At 24.9% G+C, this 11,480-nt stretch overlaps 2 protein-coding genes across 2 annotated transcripts in view; both read right to left on the reverse strand.

The window, feature by feature from the left end:
• Positions 1 to 3,525: 3,525 nt before the first annotated feature.
• On the reverse strand, positions 3,526 to 5,568 carry LOC108689008 (putative odorant receptor 92a). Its single transcript, XM_018195589.1, has 4 exons — positions 5,488 to 5,568; positions 4,564 to 4,665; positions 4,123 to 4,281; positions 3,526 to 3,600 (listed from the first exon to the last, which is right to left on the reverse strand). The coding sequence occupies exons 1-4, from the start codon at positions 5,566 to 5,568 to the stop codon at positions 3,526 to 3,528; spliced, it is 417 nt and encodes a 138-aa protein (XP_018051078.1).
• A 4,372-nt stretch (positions 5,569 to 9,940) lies between these two features.
• Positions 9,941 to 11,480, reverse strand: part of LOC108688978 — a 2,153-nt gene continuing 613 nt past the window's right edge. The window contains exon 2 of the mRNA XM_018195553.1: positions 9,941 to 10,351. Within this exon, the coding sequence (XP_018051042.1) occupies positions 9,941 to 10,351 (411 nt within the window). The remainder of the gene's footprint in view (positions 10,352 to 11,480) is intronic.

Below are 11,480 nucleotides of genomic sequence, written 5' to 3' on the forward strand. Positions count from 1 at the left end.
TGTCACAACAATAATTTAAAAATTTGTTTATGTGTGTAAGCTATATTGCACAAATTTATAATCCTCTATATTATATATTTAAATTTTTATGAATTTATATTTTATATTTATATATTATATCTTGTTAATATCTATGATACAAATAAATTGAAATTACAATAAATTCAAAAGTACATTGCATTTCTTACTTGTAAACGGTCACTTTGAAGTGTGAACAATGTAATTTGTATTGGAATTTGTACGAAGGCAGTCAGCTCACAGCCCACTTTCATCACAAAAATCATATTATTATACTTCCTGTTTAATGTATATATTAACGATATTACCATTATAATGCTATTTAAGCAACATAACAACCGAAATATCTTGTTACGAATTTTTTGAAATTTTGTAGCCTTCATCGGAAGTGGCCAACAACATGCAAACGTTAGATCTACTTTTAAGAAGGCAATAATCTTTTCTAGCGTCAATGTTTCTTTCATAATAATAATGTCGTGGTGTATTAGAGATAGAAAATAACGCACTTTATTACGATTTTCATTCGACTAAAGTGTTATAAATAACATTCCTCAAGAATTCGAGGAAGAATAGCGATATTAAACACTTAAATTACAACTTCGTTGCATTCATTTATATTTTAAAGCAAAATGTACTTTCCTCCGACAGAGCGATGCGGTAGAATATATAATGTGGCAGAAATTATGAGAGAAGAAAGGAAATAATAAAATACAGGAGGGATGTATATATTGATTTTTTGTTAAACGTAGGTCAGTATTTTTTGCGCTTTCTGAAGTATTGACTAATTACATCATATATAATGCGTGTTATATGATAAGTGAAATAGAAAATTTAGAAGCAAGTGAGTCTAAGGTTAATAATGTAAATCTTATATTAATCCTAAAATATTTTATGTTGTGTTGTATCTTAAGAATCTCTGTATATCAAAAATTATTTTTATTACAAACGATGGTCTTTATTATATACCTATGTTAAATAAAGACTTTCTTTTAATCTTGAAATAGTGCTTAGTAAAAAATTAACTTTATAATTCTTTGTTTAGTTGATATTGAATATAATGAAAAAGGCGCAGCTTGTATCATGATAAAGTTAAGTTAACTTTGTGTTAAATTAATTTTAATAAGAATTAAGAAAAATTTTTAACGGAATTTAATGAAAAACACGACATAATTTTATTTTATATGAAAAATAAGGAATGATATGTTATGTATGAGATAACTTTTACAGAAAATATTATCATAAAGTGTTAGATGTCTTCCAAAAAAATATTCGTCAAATAAAACTAATTATTTCTTTATTAGAAAGTGATAATTATTAATTTTAATAATAAATGTTTAATAATAAATGATAAGATGCATTTTTCTATTACTTCAATAATTTCATATACTGTGTACATATGATGATACCGTAGATGATGATCGTATGAAATGATTGGATTTCGGAATGCGCCATGATAAATTATATATATATGTGAAGAAGAAAGTTGCAGAAGCTAATGATGAAAAAGCACTACGATGATATGATGCAAAAAGATTACATTTTTTTCTGATTTTTTTTTCTTGTTTCACGTCGAAAGAATATTTTACATTTGTCGAAAAGATCTGATAGACTGCTATATACCGAGAAAAATTTACATGTCCCGATTTACATGTACCGAGAAAAACTACCGCTGTGCGGGTTTGCGTAGAACATCGCGTGTCCATCTATGTTGGTAAAACTTTTCTCTTTCGCGATTCCGCTCACTCGAAATTACGCTCCATTTTCGAAATTAAGTACTAAAATTTAATTCGATTTTTTAGCATAGCATGTAGTTTATACCTGTGCTATAATTAAATAAAATCCATGACTAAAAAAATTACATTCATGGTTTTTAAAAGTAGATAATGTAATTTTTGTGAAGATGTGCGTGCAATTTTGCTCCGGATAAACAGAAGCAATAAAAAAATCATTATCAATAATATTGATGTAATATTGATCAATAATATTAAAAAACAAATATTTAATTTATTAATATCTCTTGAATATTCTTCTATAGAATTCTTCTATAAAATATTGTAGATTGATAATGGTTTATCAAAAGTCGGACTGATATCGCTGCAGATATGTATTTCTTACTTGCAATCGGTCATATTGCAATGCGCGTAGTATTATCTCCAGAGGTATTTGTATAGAGGCTCTCAGCAAATACCATAGTTTATCTTTGGTAGGTCGTAATAATGGGTGCATGCAATGTTTAATATTGTTGTTTTCATACAGAACATGAGCATAAGATTTTGAAGGATATTATCTGAATTTATTAACATTTTTATTAATTTATTAATGATAAGTTTTTCCTTATTTAATTTATAATATTCCGCTTTAAATTTGAAATTATAATAAGTAAGAACTGATTGATATTTTTAAGTTTATAAGTGCAGTCATAAATTTTATAATAATCTACTAATTTTTATACTAATCTAATTTTCTAATTTTTGTTTAATTATTTTTTTATATTAAGGAAAATGATAAAAAAATGATAAAAAGATAAGATGACAAAATGATAAAAAAAGATAAAAAGACGAGAAAATAAATAATAATTATATTGTACTTTCTCATGTTGATAAAAATAACAAAATGCAGTAGTTAGTAAAAATAAGAAAATGCAGAAGCAACTAAAAAGTGGATACAAAATTCTGAAAAAATTCCTAGAGTTCTATATGAAGAAAATAAACAATTTTTATCTTGCAATTTTTTTAACAGTATTTGAGAAAAAATTATTGAAGATTAATATTCGATAATTTTTAATAATTAATATCTTGTTAACTATTGCGAAAGTTGCAAAATGATAGTGGATTTTTCGACTCAGTTTAGTCCGCTCTACCTCTATGCAAGAGTTTTATCATTACTCAAACATCTTGTATAAGTATATTATAAATATGTAGACTGTTATACATTACGTAAGCGTATAAGTACATAAAATATTTTGAAGTATTTCAAATCTAACATAGTTCCTTAAAGTATCCTTTGCAATGCCATAAAGCATTTCAAAAGAGTGAAATTTTACTCCAAAAAAGAAATGAGATTAATATTTTTTTGTAATAATTTTTTATTTATACGCATTTATAAATTATTTAAATTATTGAATAACATAATATAGAACATAAATTCCACTAATTCCATCAATTGCAAATTTTTTATTATTTTTTTATTATTAATTTTATTATTAGTTTTTAATTTCGTGTTACAGACACAGATGCATGATAGAGTGGAGCTTTTTCGTTCATTTTTCGCGATGATGTTTATATTTCTGATCAGTACATATTAAATGTTTAAAGATTGTGCTCTCAAGGAGCAATCATGATTATATAATATAGATATAAGCACGTCACTGCAAAGAGAAGTTGTTTACCATCGTAATTTGCACATTACTTTAAAGTTGAATCTGACGAAATAATAGTGCCTAAACATTTTTACAGTTTTAGTTTATTAATTTTCTTCACATTAGAAAAGTATAATACATACAGCAGATTACATTTGCAGTCCATCTTTCTTAGCAAGCATTGCTCGAAATGTTGTCAAATAGGAAAACGTAGTTGATAAAAACTGTTACAAGTAAATATATAATTTTTATTATTTTAAGTATCAGTAATGTTTAATAATGATTGTAAATTATTATAAACCCACACAACATCTTATTTATCCAATAATGTTTTAATTTATCATTGTTTATTTTAAGCTTGTATATAGACATGAGAAACTATGTTAAAAAAAAATAATAAAGGAGGGTATTAAATATTGTTGATATAAATGAATCTTGAAAAATCATTGTTTGAAATTATAAACGATAGAAAACAATAATAATTTTTTCGAGAAGGAATGAAAATATTGCTAAAATTTAAAATAATAAGAAATGACATAACATGTATGTACATTAATAATTACAAAACCATTATTCTAACTAGAATTGTGCAAATAAAGATCACCGACTATCTTAGTCTATTTAACACTTCGAGATGAAAATCGATATATTTTTAACACTTTTCATGAATTATTACATCCAAGATTATTGAAAATTAAACCACTGAGAATAACTCCTATGAATATTCTAATTTAAGATAAACTTACAGAGGCATAATAATTAAGTGAAAGAGTCGGTAGCAGACATGGCACAGTTAGAGTTACAGGATGTTGACATCTCGACACAGTATATAATAAATTCTTCTGTAAAGATATATCTTTACTGTACCATGACGATTCATATCCAGCATGACCAATGTCATTGCTCTGAAATATTAAAATAAAGAAAACATTATAAAAAGATTTTATTCAGAATAAAGACACAATTATTAATATAATGTGTATTTTTTTCACAAGATAAAAAATATGTTTATAGATCGTATCAATTATATTAAAAGAAATCATATATCACTTATATATTTATTCTAAAATTTATACATATTTTATATTTTTATTTTTAATTTATTACAATTTTGATTTTTAATTGCTATTTTAATATAAACTCTTTTTATGCCTTTTCTTATGTTTTATATGGCTGGTATGCCTTACCATGCGCAATAAATAATCAGCTGGCCATGCGCAGATAAAAACCTCTATAAGTGCGGATGCGGCAATGGCAAAAAATTGGGTTTTTATAGTTAATGGTTGTTGCTATGCAAGATAATATTTTAATATAAGTAATACAAAATTTAGATTATATTTGTGATATAAGGGAAAAAATTGGTCACAATGTCTACAATTTTAAATTAATAAAATAATTTTTAAGTTAATAAAATAATTTTTAAGTTAATAAAAATAATTTTTTTAGTAAATTATATAATGCCTAAGTCGCGTTTATTTATCTAATTTTCATAATACTAACTACATAAATATTAGATGTGTTTGTATAACTTAAAATTTATATGCTTCGAGATAACTTCTTTTTCTAACAATTCGATTGCCTAAGCATCGTTTGCCTACATTACTTTTGCCGATAGTTTGCATACAAAAATTATTACCTACAGCTCCATGGCCTATCACTTTTGCATACAAATAAAAATTTCAGAAAACGAAGTCATATTTGCTTACATGTATTATTATCTACAGCTCGGTTGTCTACAAGCACTTCTGCGCACAAATATAAATTTAAGATTAAGTAAGAAAATAATTTGTATGTTTAAAGAGAGTTTATGTTTTTAAAGCAGATAATTTGTGTTTTAAGACAGAATTTGTGTTTTAAAACAGAATTTGTGTTTTTAAAGCAGATAATAGCACATGTAGACAATGGAGTTATAAATAATAATTTTTGTATGTAAACGAACTGTTGGCAAAAGTAATGTAGGTAAACTATATTGTAGGCAATTGCTTTATAGACAAATGGGATTCTCTCCTATGCTTCTACTATTTTTAATTAAGATTTTTAAGATATTTACCCAAACAAATGAATTTAATAGTAACAAGTATATGCAAGGAAAAGATGGAGAAATGACTCACGCTCAAAAAAGTAAGGCCACTAAATACCACTGCTATGGTACTGAATCCTACCGATGATAATACTATATATCGAACTGTCATAGTAACATCTTTTGCATATCTGTAATTAGCTGTTAATTACTTCCAGTTTTTTTAATTAATTTTATTATGTACACTATTATAGAATTAATTATAGAATTAATTATTATAAAATTATTATTAATTATATTAATAATAATTGATGTTGATTAATAAAAGTAATACATGCAGAAAAAAGATTAACAGCTGAAATATATCTGTGGCAGTTAAAATGTGTCGCTATAATGGGAAAGCTATAATGTCGTTACTGTCATAGTTAAATTTATTATCCGCTAAAATTTAGGTACTGTAGCGAAAAATATTATTTGCTAAAATAAAATGGCAATCGGCAGCGTCCCAGAAATAATTGCGAATAAAATGTTCGGTTACGCAGCTAAGATAAGTAAGGAAATAGCTGCCACTTACTTAACTACTCATATTAAGTATGCTTTTAATTTTAACTAATAAAGTTGGACGTTGGCAGCAAATGTATTTTATCTTCAATAGCCAACTTTATTAGCAATATCAAAAAAGTTTCAAGTAGTTGTAGTAATTGATTTAGCGAACATTACTAAATCTTTTTTTTGCGTGTATAAGTTTAAAGAGATGTTTATATCAGTTAAAAATATCAATCAAAAAATCAGCTAAAAAAGCTAATATTAACTGATGAATGAAAATTAGTTGAGAAATGTTCAATACAATTAAGCGAAGAAGACCATATTCGGTCAAGGCGGGTGCCTTGTAATAATTGGTATCAGTAATATTAAATTATTTATCAATTTAATTTGCGATATTCTGTAATCCAGTTTCAGTTTAAGACTGTGTTTTAAAACTGACAAGCTCCTTATAGTTTGCTTGAATTGGAAATTGTAAAATTCACACAAAATATACTATTGGGCATTATAATTCGCTTTGATCAAATATGTAATCTTCTGCGCTTATGAATTAAATACTTATACTAAAGTCACACTAGTAAGAATTGACACATAAGCGATCCTCTTCGTGATTGGTGCCATCATATTCACCAGTTTGTTAATGTTTAGTGAATGTAAGTGAATAGATGAGAGCAATTTTTATAAATGTAGTATCATGTTTTTATTAAGATAGTGATACCGGAGCGGACATTTTTTTCGGTTTGAATAAATTATTGAATAAATTATCTTAAAATAATTATTGCCAATCTAATTTTGGCCGTATCACTAATCTAAATTTGGCCAATCTAAATTTGGCCCCCTTCTTATTTTTCCGAAGGAAGATGTCATTTATTAAAGAACAATAAGAATTATTAGCCATTTCCAATAAAACTGAACATGGCGTCCTTCCGATTTTGTGTCTTGTGTCTCTCTCTCTAGAGTGGCTCTATTCTATGCAAGTAGAGATGCTATTGTTGATTATCGATAAGTAATCGATAATTTATTGATTAATTTAAATTTATCGATATTGTTAAGATATATGATATTGTTAAGATACAGTTTTAAATATGTATTTACATATTTTTTAATAGTTTCACTTGATTTGTCACCAATGTTGAGAAAAATAATTTTATTACACAGTTAGAAAAAGTTTGTGTTAATATATTTCACATGTCTTAAATGGTCCATTTAAATCTTTGTGTTAATTAGCAAGATGAAGTGCAAGATGAGTATGTTAAAGAATGACACATATTTTTATTATACTGAAAATAAGAATAGTTGTAATAATAAACTAAACATAGCTATGTAAAAAAAGTTAAATACAATAATGATTAAATAATATTTATTCATTTGAAAAATAGGAACAATGACGTTGTTTGTATAGCTAACTTTAATAGAACATATAATCAGAGTTGGAAATGTTACCTTAAAAAAATAACGCGTTACTGTTACACTTTTTGTTAAAAATAATTCGTTACTCATTTTAAAAAATAATTTACCGTTATTTGAAAAAGTAATAAAATTGTTTCTATTTTGTTACTTTTCGAAAAATTGTTGAGCTCTTTCATATACGATATTGATAAAATTAGGTTTATTCGATGCATTCTCGCATAAAAAAATGATCTGGCAGAAACAATCGTTTCTAAATTTAATTCGGTAATTTAAATTACCGAATTTAAATTAAATATTGTTTTTAAACTTTAATGTCGTTATTAAGAAATATTTTAAGATTCACTTCCAGTACTGAAAATCCTTAGTATGTATGTAATGTGAATTACAAATTTTCAACACTGATACTATTGTAATTACTGGAATGCAATCTGAGAGATAAAATATGTATATAAAACATTTTTTATAAAATAAAAATGAGAAAGTAAACATTTTATAATTATATTTATTGCAAGTAATAATAAAGTAATAATAAATAAATAACCTTTTATTATATATAATACTTACACTGTTAAATTGTAAATATATATATTTATACTCAATATATATACTCACACAAGTATTTAAAAAAATTTTAAGTAATTTGCTCATTGTTATAACGATGACGCAACTTGGATTACTAGAAATACACAAAAACGAAATATCTTTCAGCACCAGCGAAATTGACATATGATCCAATCCGACCCATCCAATAAAAATTAAAGTAACGACTGAATCGTTATTGTTACTGCAAAAATATAACAGTGGTACCGTTATCGTTAAAGATAGAAAATAGTAACGATTGTTACCGAAAAAAAAAACTGACGAAAAAAGAAACGAGTTACTTCCCAATTCTCTATATGATTAACCTTATTATTTAAAAAACTGAAGATTAATTAAACTTTTCTTTCATTATTCTTAATCTTTATCTTTATTAACACTCAAGATAGTAAGCATATTCACATGCTTTGGTTGCAGTCGCATTCTTCTATCTGAAAGAATTTGTCTAGCTTTTGAAAAAAACTTTTTTACTGGGGACTGGTAGCTGGAATACATATTGTAATGTAATTTGCTTCAGATTTAGGTAATTTCTCATTCCCCCTGTCGTCCTCCATGTGGATTACATTTTCTATGAATTACTTTGGGATGTAAATACCTACAATCATTTTTTTTTTATATTGTAGGGAAGAGTGGAAGAGTAGCGGACTTCTAAGCGAAAAATTAATTAAAAAATTAAAACTGTCAATTATTTTTATTAATTAATAAAAGTCTTTATTCAAAAGATACTTTAGTTATTTATCTTTAACTACGGTAATTAACATTCATATATTAGCAATAAAAACTGTAATTTTAAATGAAACGTAAAATTCTTACTGTCGGGAGTTATCCGCCGCTATGTGAGGTAATACCGAATCAATTTTGTTTTTTGTTTAAATTTATAGTTTATGTTAATAGTATACAAATGTTAATCATTGTAATTTAAAGTTAATATTTTTAAATAATTTTTTTAATAAAGATTTCTCTAATTAATAAACAATCGCCGGCTCTAATTAATTTTTTCCTTAGATATTCACAATCTCCTCTGTGAAATCATTAAAATCATTAAAAACATGTAACAGTATTTTGATTCAGTGTAATGTTTATATAAAAATAATGATTAATAAAATTTTTAATGAAATTTTTATATTTGTAAATTACAATTTAATTATCTAAAGATAAGCATATATTAAAAAATGAAAATGTTAATCTAAAAAATTATTAATATTTATTAGATATAAATTTGATATAAAGAAAAATTTGTTTTATAGAGACTTTAGAATTTGAAGTTTTAATATTAATTTTTGCAAATTAATATTGATTACTAAATAATGCAATTTTTAAATCTAATATCTTACTTTAACATTACGAAAAAATAATGAAAAAAATTTAATTTAATTATTATTAAATTATCAATATAATTCACGATATTACTATTCTGGTTTCAGTTATTGGTGAGTTCATCAAGTAAATCAAAATAACAGTAAGACAATTTAATAAAACACTATTATATTTGGTCAAAGCGGATTTTAATGCTTTAATACTTCCGTGTGAATCATTAGCATCAAAAGTTTTAAAATTGCTTATCAATTTAATAAATAAAATTACTCTGGTTCTGCTCATAATTGTGTTCCAAGACCGAAAAAAATTTTGGCACGGTGTGCATGATCAAATAGATATAAATTTACATGGAAATACTTAAGCATTAAGATTTGCTTTGACCAAATATATAAGGATTTCTTTTATTTAATTAGATTTATTCTCATCAGTCGAAAGTATTATAATTGTCTAGCAATAAGAACTGTCGAGCAGTTTAATATTTTTATCAGAATTTATCTTTTTTTATCGATATTTAATCGATATTATAATCAATAATTTATGTTATTGATATATCATAAAATATATATAAAGTATATATCGATATTTATCGATAATTTTATCATTAGCAACACCTCTACATATAAGCATATAATTATTTTTAAAGAAGACGTTATGCGTTGTATTACATAATTTACATATTACCGTAATAGTCGTTGATGCAGTTGTATACAGATTATGAATTCTGAGATGCTTGTACTTTTCTGAAATTTATGGGATAGTATCTCGAATCTTGCTACTGTGAACCAAAGTAGAAGAGCTATGAAGATGTTGCTACATACTTGCGTACGACTTTGGTATACAGCCATTATATGATGCAAGTAAATAATAGTTCTTAGTGGTTGTTTATTCACATCGAATGGATACTCAACTTCGATTGGAAAAGATTGAGCCAACAATAATGGTCCGAACCACATTATTATAGCTGTCGCGGTCATTAAACACATTGTCGTACCGTAAAATAATTTGCATTTGTTGATATATCGCTGAAATATGTTTCTCTCTTCTGATTTTGCTTGTTGAATATAATCTTTCATTTCGTATATTATGATCTGCATAAATATATTATGTAATCTCTTATTAATTACAGAATTAGCAAAGAAAGTTTATTTGTACACTAGTTAAATTTATTTATCAAAATGGCAGTATTTCCTAAATATATTTTTAATTATGACTTTTTAAATTTTGAGCAAATTAAACTTTACACAGTACAAATATAAGTATAATATAATAGTTCAATTTGAACTGTTTCGTATTGTAGAACATATAATATAATATAAAATATTAGTAAATGTATATTACTGTTTGTATATTCTTTCACGATATTAATGAAAGAGTTTAAAAGAGAGTTTAAAAAAAGTTATTTAAAATTTTTTTTTAAGTGCGATCAAGACATATTAATTTTGTTAAATAGGTTTTTTAATTTAGAAACAAAATACACACAGATGTAAATAAAGAAAAGTTATAAATAATACAATAAGAGTAATAATAAAATTCATTGAGTGAAGGTTTTAATGAGAAATTTGTAGTTTATAAAATTTGAAAAATGATAAAAAATAAAATTATTTTCTTAATAAATTTGAAAAAGTTGAAAAATTTTGCAGTTTACTTTAGGGATCTCCTTGAAGATCATAAAGTCAACATCGCTCGTTATTCGTTAAAAAGTTATTAAGAAGAAAATTTGTATTCTATATAATAAAAAGAGACATCATTTTTTTAACTTTTCTTCTTAATATTCTTTTTAACGAATAACAAGTGACGGCTAAAAGTTGAGCTGTTGAAAGTTGTTCCTGATGATCTTGACAACATATGTGAAGGTCAAGGTCATCGGAGAAGTCATCTTACCTAAAGTGAACATTTACTGTTTCTTGTATTGAGAGGTATTTAATATCATAATACGTATTTTAATATGAAAAATAATAGTAGATTAGAAAATCTGGAAAAATGGCCAAGATTTTGTGAGATCTTAAATATAATCTAATGCCTCAGTTCTTGGCGATTAGAGATATATTTATATTTATTGTCATGTATGTTGAATTACTATATATTTGTGTGTATAAAAATTTAAAAAATATATTCTTTTTTTATTTTTCAGAATCCAATCAAATTTAAAAAAATCGTGTGAGTAATAAATGATATACATATATTTTCTTTATGTATATATAAATTATATATATATAT

The sequence above is a fragment of the Atta colombica genome, unplaced genomic scaffold (genome assembly GCF_001594045.1).
Source record: "Atta colombica isolate Treedump-2 unplaced genomic scaffold, Acol1.0 scaffold252, whole genome shotgun sequence".
Classification (NCBI taxonomy): Eukaryota; Metazoa; Arthropoda; class Insecta; order Hymenoptera; family Formicidae; genus Atta; species Atta colombica.

Excerpts from the sequence above, each read along its gene's own strand:
- LOC108689008 (XM_018195589.1), bottom strand. The coding sequence starts at position 5,568 with ATGACAGTTCGATATATAGTATTATCATCGGTAGGATTCAGTACCATA. Across the intron at positions 4,666-5,487 it reads GTGGCCTTACTTTTTTGAGC|CAACAACCATTAACTATAAA; the intron begins GTGAGTCATTTC and ends TATCTTGCATAG. Across the intron at positions 4,282-4,563 it reads CTGATTATTTATTGCGCATG|AGCAATGACATTGGTCATGC; the intron begins GTAAGGCATACC and ends TTAATATTTCAG.